The sequence below is a fragment of the Rattus norvegicus genome, chromosome Y (genome assembly GCF_021556685.1).
Source record: "Rattus norvegicus strain SHRSP/BbbUtx chromosome Y, alternate assembly SHRSP_T2T, whole genome shotgun sequence".
NCBI classification, from domain to species: Eukaryota; Metazoa; Chordata; class Mammalia; order Rodentia; family Muridae; genus Rattus; species Rattus norvegicus.
The window spans coordinates 72961084-72977887 of record NC_141555.1 but is presented as its reverse complement, the minus strand read 5'-3'; the positions used below and the strand labels follow the sequence as shown (position 1 = coordinate 72977887).

At 44.3% G+C, this 16804-nt stretch overlaps 1 protein-coding gene across 1 annotated transcript; it reads right to left on the bottom strand.

The window, feature by feature from the left end:
* Positions 1–13729: 13729 nt before the first annotated feature.
* LOC147998108 (igE-binding protein-like) lies at positions 13730–14830 on the bottom strand. Its single transcript, XM_087601443.1, has one exon. The coding sequence runs from the start codon at positions 14828–14830 to the stop codon at positions 13730–13732; it is 1101 nt and encodes a 366-aa protein (XP_087457569.1).
* Positions 14831–16804: the final 1974 nt, after the last annotated feature.

Genomic DNA, 16804 nt, shown 5'->3' with positions numbered 1-16804 from the left:
GGAGAATACCTTTGTCTTGTGAAGGGTCAGTTTCCCAGTGTGGGGGAATGCCAGGGTGTTGAGGTGGGAGTGGGTGGGAGGAAGAGCATCCTCATAGAAGCAGGGGGAGAGGGAAACGGGAAAAGGGAGAAACAAGAGAGGGGATAACATATGTGGGATGCCTATGATAGCCAGGGACAGTGTGTTTTGAGTTCAGTAGGAGACTTTGTCTCAAAAACTAAAGAAGAGGAAGATGAATGAAGAGATATGCAGGGTCTGCCTCTGTTCTCCTCATGCACATACACAGAAATATGTGTAGACACACACACACACACACACACACACACACACACACGCACACTCACAGCGGCATTAGGACAAACACTCAAAGAATTTGAATTTAGGATTTAGGTTGTCTTTTGGGTGTCTGATCACACCTTTCCTTCCATAAATTTCACGTGGATAACTATATCGAAGGCATGCATGTCAGATACATTTCCCATTAACATGAGACCATTTTTCTCCCAAACCTATAGGTTTTGATTCATGTTAGAAGTCATAGACCCAAGACACAGCTACACCTGAAAAGAAGAGCTAGACATTTGAGCTAAGAATTTGCATTCCAGGGCCAAGGTCTATGATGTCACAGAATGCAGAAGGTGGTCCATAGAACTGAGATGTTCTCGGCGCCTCGCAATGTCCCTGACTCCCAACGAGGGCTGCTGAGAATAAGTATTCAAAAATAGACTCTAGGATAGCTACATGTGATACTCTCCTTGATTGTATTTATCAATGACATAAAGTTTTGTTTCTCACAAAGAGAATAGATCATCAAGTGTCTATGCTGACCATGGCCACACCAGGTCCGTTTGAGGGTCCATGCTCTCTCCAGGCTCTATGGATGGAGCCAAGAGAACCCTACAGGGCTCAGTGATGCACTGACTCTAATTCACATGGCCCTGACATGAAGAGGGCGCATATTGATTCTTCTTGTTGTTGCTATGACAAAATACAAAGCAAAAACATAACGAAGACAGGAGTGCTTATTGACAAGAGTCTGATATGGATGTCTCCTGAGAGGCTCCGCCAGAGCCTGACTGATACAGATGAGGATCCTTACAGCTAATCATTAGACTGAGCACCTGGACCCCAATGGAGGAGGAGTTAAAGAATGGACTGGAGGACCTATAGGGGGTTGCAACCCCATAGGAGGAGCAACAATATCAACCAACCAGACCTCCCCAGAGCTCCCAGAGCCTAATCCAACACCGAAGAGTACACATGGAGGGTCCCACGGCTCCAGCCACATATATGGCAGAGGATGGCATCGTCTGTCATCAATAGGAGAAGAAGCCCTTGGTTCTCTGAAGGCTCATTTCCCCAAAGTGGGGGAATGCCAGGGTGTTGAGATGGGAGTGGGTGGGAAGACAAGCATCATCACTGAAGCAGGGGGATAAAGAATGGGAGAGAGGGGATCCAGGAAAGGGGATAACATTTGAAATTTAAATACATAAAATTCCAATAAAAAAAGAGACAGGAAGTGTTTATTTTGACCCATTGTTTGAGCTGGTACCATACATCATGATAGGGAAAGCACAGCAACTGGAGTGTGATGGTCACATTGCAGACCTGGAGGGTGTTCAGCTTTCTTTCTCTCTTTATTTCTTTATTTCTTTGTTTCTTTGTTTCTTCCTTCCTTTCTTCCTTCCTTTCTTTCTTTCTTTCTTTCTCTCTTTCTTTGTTTCCTCATTTTAAATTCCATTTATGGGTGTTTCCCTTGCTTTTATGTATCTGTATAAAAGATACATATACTGAAGCCACAAGAAACTTAGGGAAGAAAAGCAGGTATAGCTGTCAATAAGACATGGGAGGCCTCAGGGCTCAAGTCGGTTTCCCTCACGACCACATGTGTATTCAAGACAGGAGACAGGAGTAGGGCACAGAACTGAACAAGAGTAATCAATGCTTGTGAGCCACCATATTGGTGCCAGGGTCTGAACTCAAGTCCTCTGCAAGAGCAGTAACAGTTCTCAACTACCAAATCACCTCTCCAGTCACACAATCATTGTTTATACAGTCCCCCAAACACAGCACCACTTGACTAGACGTGTAGTGTGATTTATTTGTGTGAATGTTCAGTCAGTGTGATACAAACGCTCTTGTATTCATAAATTTGACATAGCCGTTTTCACTTGGAGGTTCTCTTCATTCTCAGATTTGGTGTTTACATACATCATCAAGAGAGTAACCGCCCTGACAGCCTACCCCGGCCTCCCCGCCATTTGCAGCTATGCCTGCCTTTCTTCACTAAGTTAAACACCACCTCAGACTCTACTCTTTCATTTTGTTCAGTGTAGTAGACTCTCCAAAACCATAAAATGGAATCCCAGATGCAGAGGGAAGAAGTTTTGCTGTTTGTTACTGTGTTTGCTCTTAGTTGCTTTTTCCCACTTCCACTGGTTTGAACTTGTGTCCCATTCAGTGGAAGGTACTTAATTCAGCCAGCATTTTGAGAAGGGCTGTGGGTGGAGTGTGATAAAAGGAAAATTACTGGAGAGAACTCACTGGGATTTTGACGATTAATACAAAGTGTTTATTGACTTGATTTTTCAGTTACACAGAACCCTGGATGGCACTGAGTCGAACTAAAACTTCACATATGACAATTTGCTCCAAGGAACTAAAAAACACTAAAGACAAAATTGATCCAACAAAATAAGTCCTAAGTTGTAATGATTGACCCTCTATAAAGAGAAACATTAAACTTTTTTAAAAAAATGGTGATTTTGATATTTTTGTTTAACAATTTCATATACTTATATAATGAGTTTTAGACCTTTCCTTTCTGTATTTCCCTTCCCAATTCCCCTCCCTCATCCCCCTCCCTCATTCTCCCATCCCATCCTTCAGTTCTCCCTTGCTTCCTCCCTCATCCTCCTCCGTCATCCCCTCGGTCAACCCCTTCTCTCACACCATTCCCTCTCCAATTGGCACCAATATTCTGAATAAGTCCCCCTCCTATTTCATGTCTCCTTTCTGTGTGTAAACGCTAAGTTTAATTAATTACATGAGTACAGAGGAATTCGACAGAACAACTTATCTATGGGTACAGGAATGAAGAATGTAGTGAAGCAGACATTTCTGGTTTCTTTGGAGACTCAACTGTGTCATGGATGTTGTTCTGGAAACTGTCTTAGGAGAGGATGTTTGGCTGAGAACAAACACATGGTGTTTCTGGTAGCTGCCTGGGAAAAGGGCATGTGATGTTTAGAAAGGGTATGCGTATAACCCTGGACAACAGTGGGCAACACCAGGGAATTGGCTTGCCTTGACACTCTTCACTGATGCTCAATGGACTTTGATGACACTGGTCTTCATTGACCATGCTGTGGCATTGGTTCACCTTTCCTTCCTCACTGACCATTGTTTGTCATGGCTTTGTAGAGAGAAAAGCACCAGAGAACTTCTTGTGGAGACAATACGGTGGCTTCTTGCTGCCTCCTCAAACCCAGGCCAATTGGAAGAGCTCAGCAATTTCTTCTGGGTGGAACTGTCCTTGGTGATTCGTAAATGGTGTTTGCAAGTAGATCAACCTACCTCTGCAGATTCACGTCAACTGAACTGATATCCTGATGATGAAGATTGAAATTACCCCAGAGAACTATTTCTAAGCAGGTCCACATCGTCCTTTGTTTGCCCTATTATCCTTTCCTTTCCACTACCTCTGGTGGGTGGTGGGCTAGAGGAAGGTTAAAGGGTTTAAAAACTAAAGTAGGTCTTGAAAAATCTAAGCCTGCAGGATAGAACCACTCCTCCAATAAATGTTGATTGCCAAGGAAGGGGAGGGTCTTCATGGCCTCTCCCATCTGTGATGAAGTGTTGAGGGGCCCAGTCTTTTGCCCGTGACCATAGACACCATCAGTTTAAGAGTTCAATGACCAGGACCAATCTAAAAGATATCCTTTTGCTGTCCCCTTCCCCATCTTCTTCTACATATATTCCTTCAACCCACTCTCTCATGATGTACTCTGAGCTGTGGAGGAGAAGACTTAGCTGTCCTATTTCCACCTGAACAGTCCAACACCACTGATTCCCAGCACTTTGTCCAGCTGTACGTCTCTGCCCAAGGTAGTCAGAGGCTTCTTGACTGATGAGAGCTGAGTGCAACAGGGACCTGTAGATACAAATATGGATGTTTGGAAGGAAGTTCGACAATGTATTTATCATTAGGTTCTTTCATAGGGCCTATATCACCCTAACCATAGGTTCTTGACCAGTTTACAGAACCTGGTGTGTATTCTCCCCTGTGGAATATGTCTTGTATCCAATTGGAAAGCCACTGGTTACTCCCATGACTGCGATGCCACTAACACATTAGGGACACATCTTGCCTGACATTTTAGCTTGAAGGGTTCACCCGCGAGTAAGGTTGTAGATTATTTTCTCCCCTGGAAGCCTACTTAGCACTTTCTTGAACCAGGAAGGCTTGCCATTATAGAAGATGCTTCCACCTCAACTTGAGATTGACCATTCTGTAACCTGTGACCAAAAGGATTCAGTATCCTCAGCAATAGGGTCTTACCATCAAGTTCTGGGGGGCTACAGAGAACAATGTCAACAATCTGTAAAGTTGTGAGGGCTTTTGGGATCTCGCTGGTCAGCAACTTTCAGGAAGACATCCCACAGCTGGCACTGTGATTTTTGCTTAATTTTGGTTTTGTGTTGCTCTGATGAATACACTCACCAAAGCCAGCTTGGGAAGGGAAATCTTTATTTCATTCTTTCTGTTCCAGCCCATCATCAAGGAAAACCAAGATAGGATTGTGAAACAGGAACTATAGAGACTGCTCACTGGCTTGCTTCTAAGCTCACATTCAACTACCTTTACAGAGTCCAGACCCACCTTCATAGGGCGGTGCTGCCCACAGTAGACCAGGCTCTCCAACATCAGTTAACAGTCTAGGAAATGCAACCTGGACATAGTCGAGGCCAATCTGATGGAGGAGGCTCCTCGAGGGAGTTTCTTTCCTCCAAGACTAGCCATCACAAGAAATCAATGAAAATAATAAAAGAAAAGAAATCAATAGCTTCAGGGGGAGCATGGCTTATCCATGGAGGCTGCCTCCATTTGAACTCAACAGTTGAATTTGTAGATATATTCTGTATCATGTTTTATAACCCCTCTCACCAAACCCCATTCTCACCTAATCACCTAAGGGGAGATGGAGTGGAAAGTAAGTTTTAAAAAAATAATTGGAGCAGAAGGAAATGTTTCTTGGAAATAAAGCAAAAAAGGAAGCATTTCTTCATTCTAGATGCTTTCCTCGCATCATCTGTGCAAAAATAATGAAAACCGTTACGTTCCAGGTACAATAATTTCCAATGTTACAAATCATTTAAATAATACTGCTTATCATTCATAAAACACATTGGCACTAATCGTTTTGATGTGTTTTTCTAACTCACTCCTAATGTAGATCTGATGAACTGGAATTGTTCGCCTGCTCATTTATACATGAGGGAAGTGAGGTTTAAACGTCGAGCCAATTTCCCAATACTCTAAGCTAATAAATGGCAGAGTAAGACAGCTGAACTTTCTCTGGTTCATGGCGTGGCCTCGTGAGAAATGCAAGTCAGGGTACCTTGGCAGGGAATCCCAAGGATCAGTACATGGCAGCTGAAATTTGTCTTGGATGCAAGACTGGGAGTGAGGCTCAAGTCAGCCGAGCCCCAGCTCAGGATTCCTGAAACAGAAGACCAGAATATGTTACAGAGCAAGGGGACTAAACTAAACATCTGGGAGTCCTCAGCAGATTGTACAGATCAAGGGCTGAGGGTTCATAAGTATGTTGGGCTTTGTGGGGGTGGAAACGAACACTTATTTAGATCCCCACCTCCTAATATGCGCTACTACAGTGGAGGCAATGCCTTAAGTCCAAGGTTTTTTGTTTTGTTCCTGTGCGTCTGTGTGTGTGTGTGTTTGTGTTTGTGTGTGTGTATGTGTGTGTGTTTATGTGAGTGTGTGTGTGTGTGTGTGTGTGTGTTCTGACCAAAGATCCATCAGATCCTCTGAACCCTGGTCCTCTGCAAGAGCAACAAGTGTTCCTAAGCAGTGAGCCGTCTCCCCAGCCCCTTCTGCCTGCTCTAAACTCCACTTCATTGTTCATCTTGCACGGACAGTCTTTAATTCCTACTCTTAGTGTTTGTTTTAATTCAGTGAGTTCTTACTCGATTTTCTCTTGTTTATTCTATTACATCACCAAGATTATGTGCATATTTTTGTTTTGGAAGTTTCTCATTGACGACGCTTGAATCCTGGCTTTACAATCTTTGTTGACAATTCTGACAATGGTTTTCTCTTGGTGCCACCAACAGGGAACTGGTTTTTCTCCTCTGCTTTTCATTTAGGGGTATGGTCATAGTGTGACATGATATCCATTTTGACATCATTTGTCTAAGATGTCAGCAGTCCTGACACTTTGGGTACAGTGGCTTTTTATCCTTCATAACCTTTTGGTGGTGTTTTGGTTTTTCTGGATTTGCCTGATTGAATTAAAGGAATTATACCTCCAGTTCTTACCAACAGGCATATTTTAGAGGGGTCAGGAAGAGTGGTTCTCAATCTTCCTAGCATAACCTTTTCATACAGCTCCACCAACTGTAAAATTATTTCATTGCTACTTCATAACTTTAATTTTGCTATAGTTATGAATTGTAATGTAAATGTCTGATGTACAGCATGTATGATATGTGACTCCTGTGCAAGGGCCATTTGCGCTCCCAAAGGGGTCTCAATCCAAGGGTCAAGAACCACTGATCTGGACTTAGTGGGATGCCCTTACCGACGTAGATGCGTTGCCCAGTGTTGCCGGGGAGAAGTCTCCATCTCTGGAAGGCAAAGGATCTTCCAAGGTTAGGCTTTTTCCTGGGTCCTTCTGGAACAGTGGACACACTCTTGATGGTTACTGATGGATCAACTGACTCCAGGCAGTTTTCTTTTACATCCTCGAAGATGAGGATTCTAAAAAGGGTTCTGCTAGACAAAAGAAGTGGCTGAAGCTATCCCTAGTGATCTTTCCCCTTCCCTAATGGCTCCTTGTCTGCACAAGGCCAACAGTAGATGTCCGAGTCCCTCCCCAGCTGCACCTTTCCAACCTACACTCTTTTTTTTTTTTATTCTTTTTCTTTGAGTTCGTTTTTTTTTTTTTTTTGGAAATATTTTTTTTATTAACTTGAGTATTTCTTATATACATTTCGAGTGTTATTCCCTTTCCCGGTTTCCGGGCAAACATCCCCCTCCCCCCTCCCCTTCCTTATGGGTGTTCCCCTCCCAACCCTCCCCCCATTGCCGCCCTCCCCCCATAGACTAGTTCACTGGGGGTTCAGTCTTAACAGGACCCAGGGCTTCCCCTTCCACTGGTGCTCTTACTAGGATATTCATTGCTACCTATGGTGTCAGAGTCCAGGGACAGTCCATGTATAGTCTTTAGGTAGTGGCTTAGTCCCTGGAAGCTCTGGTTGCTTGGCATTGTTGTACTTTTGGGGTCTCGAGCCCCTTCAAGCTCTTCCAGTTCTTTCTCTGATTCCTTCAATAGGGGACCTATTCTCAGTTCAGTGGTTTGCTGCTGGCATTCGCCTCTGTATTTGCTGTATTCTGGATGTGTCTCTCAGGAGCGATCTACATCCGGCTCCTGTCGGTCTGCACTTCTTTGCTTCATCCATCTTGTCTAATTGGGTGGCTGTATATGTATGGGCCACATGTGGGGCAGGCTCTAAATGGGTGTTCCTTAAGTCTCTGTTTTAATCTTTGCCTCTCCCTTCCCTGCCAAGGGTATTCTTTTTCCTCATTTAAAGAAGGAGTGAAGCATTCACATTTTGATCATCCGTCTTGAGTTTCGTTTGTTCTGGGCATCTAGGGTAATTCAAGCATTTGGGCTACTAGCCACTTATCAATGAGTGCATACCATGTATGTCTTTCTGTGATTGGGTTAGCTCACTCAGGATGATATTTTCCAGTTCCAACCATTTGCCTACGTGTCGCGCCCACCTCGTCCGGCAAGGAAGACGCAACACGGTTGGAATCTTCTCAACAGCCTTTACTGTAGGAGACCTTCTTTGTTGATATAGGGAGGCGGCGGCAGCCAGCCCTAAGTGTTACAGCTCCAAGTGTTACAGCTCCAAGTGTTACAGCTTTAAGTGTTACCGCGCTGAGCGGCTTTGCCGCTCGGCTTATATACACAACAGTATGCTAATCTTCTTTCAGGGATTGGTGGGGCACGAGTCACCCCATTGCATCCCAGCTACTTGTCCTCCAGAGATTGGCGAGGCATGAACTCCCATTTAGCATAGTACCGCCCCAGCCAGACTGACGTCAGGTGCAAAACTCCACGCATGCTCAGTACTGTTGTTAGGAGGGCGCCAGATTCACCTCATTATCATACAGCTGTCGCACCGCTCCCTACATCTCCCCCTTTTTTGTTTAATAAAATGACTGGTCTAGATCTGGGTGTCACGTCAATCTTGTCATTGTTCCTGTCTTAGGTCGTTCCTGACGATGACTCGGCCTTACCCATCGTTGGGTCACCCTATCGCCACCGGGCTCCGTGTCTTAGGTTGGTCTGAGCTCGAGGAAAGTTGCCCGTCCCTGGATACAATGACCCCACATGACTGTGACAAAAATGATCTAGGGCGAACTCTTAATCTTTCAAAGAGGCCAGCCATACATTGGGAGAAGCACCATTGTCAATGGCGGTCATAGCCTGGTAAACAACCGCTTTGTGTCTGGCATGTTCTCTTTTTAAACGGCCAATAAGCCAGAGACATACTCCGCATCCCAGGAGGACAATAGCTCCCCAGGCAAACATGCCCGCCCACTCCTTAAAAAAGGAGAAAGCATTGGTAATCCATGAGGTAAAGTCTTCAATTGTGATGGGGTCCAGCCTAGTGCTGTTGAGGACAGCAATCTGTATCAGCAATTGTCTGGATAGTTTCTCTGTTTTCATGGACCAGTTTCCTTTCAGATAATTTGAGATTTCTTTGCTCTGTTGAGAATGCTGAGAAAAGTTGGCTTGCAAAGGAGTAATGCATAAACCTCTTAGGGAGGAAACGCAAGACAGCTGTGTCATATGATACAGTGTTTCAATTTGTTCTTGAACTAAATCTATCTTTTGATTGGCTAATAGAAGGCCAGATGTCAAATGAGTATTAAATTCTTCTTGTATCTCTAGCGCCATTGTAGTTCTTTCTACAATCTGATTGACAGTCTCAGCCGTCTGTATTTGATTGGTCATAGCAATTGTAGCTGTGGTAGCTGCGGCAGCAGACAGCACGATGGCTGAAATTATGGCTGTCGTAATTTCAAAATCTCTTTTGGTTCTCAGCAAATTAAGAATAGGAAAACTATCTGGGTTTGCCTCCACTGGGATTGGCACAAAGGAGGGAATCTTGACCATAACTGCGGTGTCATTGTTGCCATCCCAGCATTCAGCTAAATAGCAGACTACATCAGAGCTATTACAATTTAAAACACCATTGCTGACATTAGTGCTTATCAGAAAGAAAAAGGGTGATCTAACACATACTGAAGTACTAGTGGCAGTATTATGTTCCAAGAGGTTATTATATTGAATATTGGTCAACCTGGTATCATTTTTTCTGGTAGCCGAAACATTATACAGCGTGAAGTTCTCACCCATCAACCTAGCAAAAGGGGTCAGGGATGTATATGCCCCTTGCTCATTGGACAGCACCCATTGAAACCAAGGCCAGAGATTATGTTTGCCAGTCTTATTCTCCCCCCAGTCATGCTGTACATGGCCAAGAGGAGGGGAAAATTCAAATCCCGGTAGGAATTGTTTTGTTCTATGGAATGGACTCTGACATGGGGTAAAATTAGGTGGAAACTCTTGATTCGGGGGGCAAGCGGGTAAGACTCTACGACGGGTAGAGCTATTCTGTGCATAGTTACCTTGCCCTGGGCGTGATGGAACACTACAATTATGCATCACAATTAGTGTTGTAATGTTTAGATCAGCAGAACTATCGACTGACATGTCCTCGCTGGGTGAAGAGACTCCCTGGGCAATTTGACTCAAAGCAGCCAGGATGATCCCGGTGTTCATTGTGCTGTCACTTATAGGATTCAACCAATTAGCCAACGTGGCTCTACGTAACCAAATACAGGGCAGGGAAGAGTCTTTAATGGTAAAACATAAGGTATGCAACAGAGAAACGTTAGTGGCGGCATACCGTTGGGGCATTTCTCCAGTTGGCACTATACAAGGAACATCACGCAAACAGGAGGTAGAGAAAAAGGTTGGTAAAACAGTAGAATTGCTATGGACTGGCATGGGTACTGGCCAGGATCTGGCAATAGCCCACAGGGTGATCGAATTAACCTGTATTATCATTCCCAGTAGCAATAGTAGGGTTCGTAGTCTCATCTTCAGGAAGAGCAGAAGGCAATTTTCGAGTCAAGCGCTCAGGTACCCAAATTGGATTTTCTTGATTCTGCGGAAAAACACAAACAGCTCCCCTAGATCTCGAGATCACGGGATTTGGGCCACACCATTTATCAGTTAAGACATCCTTCCACTTTACTTCTGCATTAGTTATAGGTGTAGTAGCAGCATGGCGATCCGCAGCACAGCGGACATGCGCATCAAAAACTAAGAAATTTAGAGTAAAAAGAGCTAAAGAAAGTTTTTCTTTTGGTGTTCGGCTGCTGGCAATTCCCTCTTTTGGTTTTTTTATCAGCCCTTTTAAGGTACGATGTACTCTTTCCACAATTCCTTGACCTTGGGGATTGTATGGCAATCCTGTAGTATGTTTGACCTGTATTGTCTGGCAAAATGCCTGAAAGGACTTTGCAGTGTAGGCAGGCCCGTTGTCCGTCTTGAGACTATCAGGCTTTCCTAAGGCTGCCCATGCCTCTAAGCAATGACTAATGGCATTACGAGCCTTTTCACCAGTCATCAGAGTAGCATGTATAATACCAGAACATGTATCAACAGAAACATGAGCATATTTTAAATTTCCAAATTGAGATATGTGTGTGACATCCATCTGCCAAAGTTTTAGCGGGATCAGACCACGAGGGTTAATCCCTACATGAGGAGGGTGGTGAAATTGAACACAATTCTGGCAACTTAAAACCACATCACGAGCTGCAGCTCTAGAGATTTTAAATTTTTGTTGAAGAGTAAAGGCAGGTACATGAAACTTTTGATGAAATTTTCTAGCGAGATCAACCGGAGCAGCATGAAAAATAAACTCTCTACGAGTACTAGCATCCACCAGGGCGTTATTACTGGTAATGGGACCAGGCAAATTAGTATGGGCTCGAATATGTTGTATGAAAAATTTATTTTTTCTGGCCCAAATCAAATTTTGTAATTCTAAAAGAATTTGACATACAGTACTAGTCGACCGAATTGGCCCTGCAATTTCAGTGAGCGTACCGCATTAACCACATAAGCAGAGTCAGAAATTAAATTAAAAGAATCATGAAATCTTTTGAAAACTTCCAATACAATTTTACATTCTGTTATTTGGGGGGGTACCTGGACTATATTGAATTAATACTGGTTCTTGAGAATCAACCATATAGCCACCTACACCGGTTTTGGAGCCATCTGTATAAATATCTAATGCTCCAGACAAAGGCTCTGAGGCAGTGACCTTTGGAAAGATCACTGGATGTTCAGTAAAAAATTGTAGCAGCGGATCCTTAGGATAATGATTGTCAAACTCTCCATCAAAACTACAGCGCAATATGGCCCAATCATCTATCAATGCACACAATGTTTCTACCTGAGCAGTTGTATATGGTATAATAATTTTCTTTGATGAAATACCAAAATGATGAATGTAAGATTTAACGCCTAATATAGCTAGCTGTGCAACAGCAGAAGGGTAATATTCAAGGGTTTTTTTAGGAGAAATGTGGGGATAAATCCAAAGAAGTGGACCTTGTTGCCATAATACTCTTGTAGGTTGACGAAAAGTTCTCAGTATACACAATAGCAGATATTCCTCTTCCTTATACCTTTTTAGTATTGCCTTTTCTAGTCTTTCTTCTACTTTCCTCAAGGATAATCGTGCTTCCTTGGTTAAAACACGGGGTGAAGTAAGCTGAGAATCCCCTTTCAGGATCTCATAAAGTGGTTGTAAATCTACATTGGGCATTTTTATATAGGGTCGAATCCAATTTATGCTTCCTAGTAATTTTTGAAAGTCATTTAATGTTTTTAAATGGTCTTTTCGTAATTCAATTTTTTGAGGAGAAATACTATGAGGAGTGATTTTTGTTCCTAAGTATTCTCCCATTTGGCCCATTTGGACTTTTTCAGGTGCTATGCACAATTGGTTGCTTTCAAGCGCCTTAACCACTTTCGCATAAGCTACTTCCAGGGTGCCATGATCTTTAGCAGAAAGCAAGATATCATCCATGAAATGAATCATTCTTAATTTTGGGAATTGGTCACGTACAGGCTGTAGGGCCTGTCCTACATAAAGTTGACACATAGTAGGACTATTTGGCATACCTTGAGGTAAGACCACCCACTGATAGCGCTTATCAGGTTCCTCATTATTCATAGATGGTAAAGTAAATGCAAATCGCACGCTATCTTGTGGAGCAAGAGGGATAGAAAAAAAGCAATCTTTAATATCAATAATAATAATAGGCCATTCAGCAGGAATGCTGGAGAGTAATGGTATACCTTTCTGTATGGGACCCATTATTTGCATTTGAGAATTAATAGCTCTTAGATCATGTAATAACCACCATTTTCTTGACTTTTTCTTAATAACAAATATGGGCGTATTCCAAGGTGATCTGGATGGTTGAATATGTCCTAATTGTAATTGTTCGAATACTAATTCGGCAGCAGCAATTAATTTTTCAGAGGATAGAGGCCATTGAGGAACCCATAAAGGCTCTTCTGTTTTCCATGTAATGGGTATTCTCCCCTCAACGGCCCCTAGGAAAAACCCAGACCCGTCCTGTCATGTTTTTGTTCTGACAGTACTGGGTCAACTCGTCCTTGTAAGTTCCTTCCCAGACCCTTTCTAGGCACGTAACCCATTTTTGCCATCATATCCTGGACTTGTGGGGAGTAATCATTTGTCAGTCTCATGTCCAGCTCTACTAAAACATCTCTGCCCCACAGCGTTACTGGAATGTCTATAACATAAGGAGTGATCTTTCCTGATCTCTCTTTTGTATCTCTCCACGTCAATTCTTTTGAGCTCATTAAAGGAGCCATTTTGTACCCTAAACCACGTAGGGCCTGAGACGATGTTTGTGTAGGCCATCTGGGTGGCCAGTCATGAGCAGAGATAATACTACGATCTGCTCCAGTATCCAATAGACCAAGGAATGAACGTCCCTCCACAGTCAATGTTAACATTGGACGATCACTCAGTTCCAATGAGATAAAGGCAAATCGGGAACCTGTAGATCCCAAGCCCCTATCCCTTCTAATCCTATTTTCAGCAGGAAAGCACTTATGTAAGCTGGGCAGAAGCAGCATTTGAGCGATTCTGTCTCCAGGGGAAATGGCAGTGACACCCTGGGGGGAGGCTACCAGCACTTTTACTGTACCTAAATAATCAGGATCAATTACTCCGGGCACAATCTGCAAACCGTCCAGGGCAGAGGAGGAGCATCCCAACAAAAGCCCAACTGTATCTTTAGGGAGGGGTCCTCTAAAATCTGTATCTACAGGCTGCACTCCCATTTGGGGGGTCAGTACGAGTCTGGTGGTGGAGTGGAGGTCCAGTCCTGCGGAGCCTTTAATGGCTCTCCTTGGTCCTTCGGGTGGCGAAGGAAAGGCCAAGGCCTCTGATTGTCCTGTCCTTGTCTGTCGCCCTGCAGAGCCCCATATATTTGAGGGCCCTGGGGACGTGGGCCCCGTTGTCCGTTTTTTGGCTGTGTACCACCATATCCTGTCACTAGGGGTCGGCCATCCAAGTCTTTCACAGATCGACACTCATTTGCCCAATGGTTTCCCTTCTTACATCGTGGACATAGTCCAGGCTGCTTGGATCTATTGCTAATTTTCCCCTTATTCCTTTCAGGGCACTGTTTTCGATAATGTCCTTTACGGCCACATTGGAAACAGGTATCCGTGGTAGTGGTTTTCCCTAATTGTACCAAAGCTGTCGCTAGACCAGCATTAGTCAATGGTCCTCCCAGTTCCCTGCAGACTTTCATCCAAATCTCTAAACCTTTATGTTTGTATGGTGTTATGGCATTCCTACATTCTTTTGTACATTGTTCATATACCAGCTGTTTAATGAGCAGCATGGCTGCATCAGGGTCTCCGAAGATCTTGGTAGCGGCCTCTACCATGCGGGCCACGAAGTCTGAAAACGGCTCTGTAGGTCCTTGCAGAACCTTGGTAAGGTTCCCGGAGACTGCGCCCCTATTAGGCAGTGCTTTGCATGCCTTGATGGCTACTCCATTAATTTGGCTATAAACTTGCTCTGGATAACCGGTCTGGTCCAGAGCGAATCTCCCTAGACCCAATAGCATGTCAGCATCCCAATGTCTCTGAGGGTCTGCTCCTGAGGCCAGATTAATGGCGGCCTGAGCATTAGCATGTTCAAAAAGATAAGATTTCCAATCCAAGTATTGACCTGAGGAGAGGCAGGCCTTAGCCAGACTCCCCCAATCCCCAGGGGTGAGGCAATACCTAGCAAGAGCCTCAACTTGAGCCACAACAAAAGCTGCACTGACCCCATAAGTTCTAACCGATTCTGCCAATTGTTTTATAGTCTTAAAGTCAACGGGTTCATGATATCGTTGCCCATTGGCGTCCAAAAATACTGGGAAACTTAATCCCATTTCTCTCCATACCTCTGGGCAAAAGGAAGTACCTTTTGCAGGCCTCGCTATGCTTTTATGTTGAGGGTTGTACGGAGGTGCGGTTGGTATAACTACCTTTTTGCCTAATTGTCTGTCTCCTTGCCACGTGGTGTTAGCGTGTGGCCAGTCCAGATCACATCTCTCCCCCTCATACTGAGCAGCCTCTTCCTCAAGGTCAGCTTCACCATCCTCACTAAGCTCTGACTCATCTGATATTTCTAAAGTCAAGGCTTTTAAGGAGGGATATATCTTATCTATTTCCTGGTCCTGATTATCTCCTTTTTTTATCTCTGCCTTCTCTCTGTTCCTTTTGTCTCCTTTTCTTTTCCTTTCTTTCTTTGGGACCTTTTCTCCCTCTGACATACTTTCTTGATGCTCTGCAAGGATTCTCTGACCTGTTCTAACGACTTCCTCACATCGCTTATCCTCTAAACAAGCACGGACTATTCGCCAAAGAGGCTTTGATCCGGGTCTAAGCTTGCCCTCTGTGGCTTCTTTATCTAGATCCCTTCCCAATTTGTCCCATGCTCGCAAGGTAAGAGATCCTGACACTATAAACCACGGAGCACAACGATCGCATTCATCAAGAAAACTTGACAGGATTTTCCTTTCAACTTTGAGCTTACGCCGATTAAGGAGCTCCTGGAGAGCTGTCAGGAGTGGGCTGGAATGTGAGCTTCCCGTACTCAATGAACTTATTTGCAAGCGGTTTTTTAGCAAGCTGGCCTGTTTGTTTATACCCAACTCCGTAGCCTGGCACCTGTTGGCTACTCCGAGCAAGTGCACTCCCGTCCGGGACGGTGGCAATTCAAAAGAAAGCAAACACACAACACAAAGACGAAAATAAACAAAATTATAAAACCTGCCCACAAAGGATCAACTTGAAACAACATCGCTGCAGACCGCAGACCTTTTAGCCTCTAACCCAAGGCTCCCATCGTCTCTGCTCACCTCCAGAGAACTTTATGGTCCCTTACCGGGAACTTTCCGACGTCGCTCCTCCTGAAGCTGAAGAGTTCTGAGATCCACGAGGATGTCCTCGTCCCCGTACGGGCCACCACTTTGTCGCGCCCACCTCGTTCGGCAAGGAAGACGCAACACGGTTGGATTCTTCTCAACAGCCTTTACTGTAGGAGACCTTCTTTGTTGATATAGGGAGGCGGCGGCAGCCAGCCCTAAGTGTTACAGCTCCAAGTGTTACAGCTCCAAGTGTTACAGCTCCAAGTGTTACAGCTTTAAGTGTTACCGCGCCGAGCGGCTTTGCCGCTCGGCTTATATACACAACAGTATGCTAATCTTCTTTCAGGGATTGGTGGGGCACGAGTCACCCCATTGCATCCCAGCTACTTGTCCTCCAGAGATTGGCGAGGCATGAACTCCCATTTAGCATAGTACCGCCCCAGCCAGACTGACGTCAGGTGCAAAACTCCACACATGCTCAGTACTGTTGTTAGGAGGGCGCCAGATTCACCTCATTATCATACAGCTGTCGCACCGCTCCCTACACCTACGAATTTCATAAACTCGTTGTTCTTGATAGCTGAGTAATATTCCATTGTGTAGATGTACCACATTTTCTGTATCCATTCCTCTGTTGAAGGGCATCTGGGTTCTTTCCATTTTCTGGCTATTATAAATAAGGCTGCGATGAACATAGTGGAGCACGTGTCTCTTTTATATGTTGAGGCATCTTTTGGGTATATGCCCAAGAGAGGTATAGCTGGATCCTCAGGCAGTTCAATGTCCAATTTTCTGAGGAACCTCCAGACTGATTTCCAGAATGGTTTTACCAGTCTGCAATCCCACCAACAATGGAGGAGTGTTCCTCTTTCTCCACATCCTCGCCAGCATCTGCTGTCACCTGAGTTTTTGATCTTAGCCAATCGCACTGGAGTGAGGTGAAATCTCAGGGTTGTTTTGATTTGCATTTCCCTTATGACTAAAGATGTTGAA

Bases quoted from the DNA above. Each gene is read 5' to 3' on its own strand.
- LOC147998108 (XM_087601443.1), bottom strand. From the start codon at position 14,830: ATGGGATTAAGTTTCCCAGTATTTTTGGACGCCAATGGGCAACGATAT.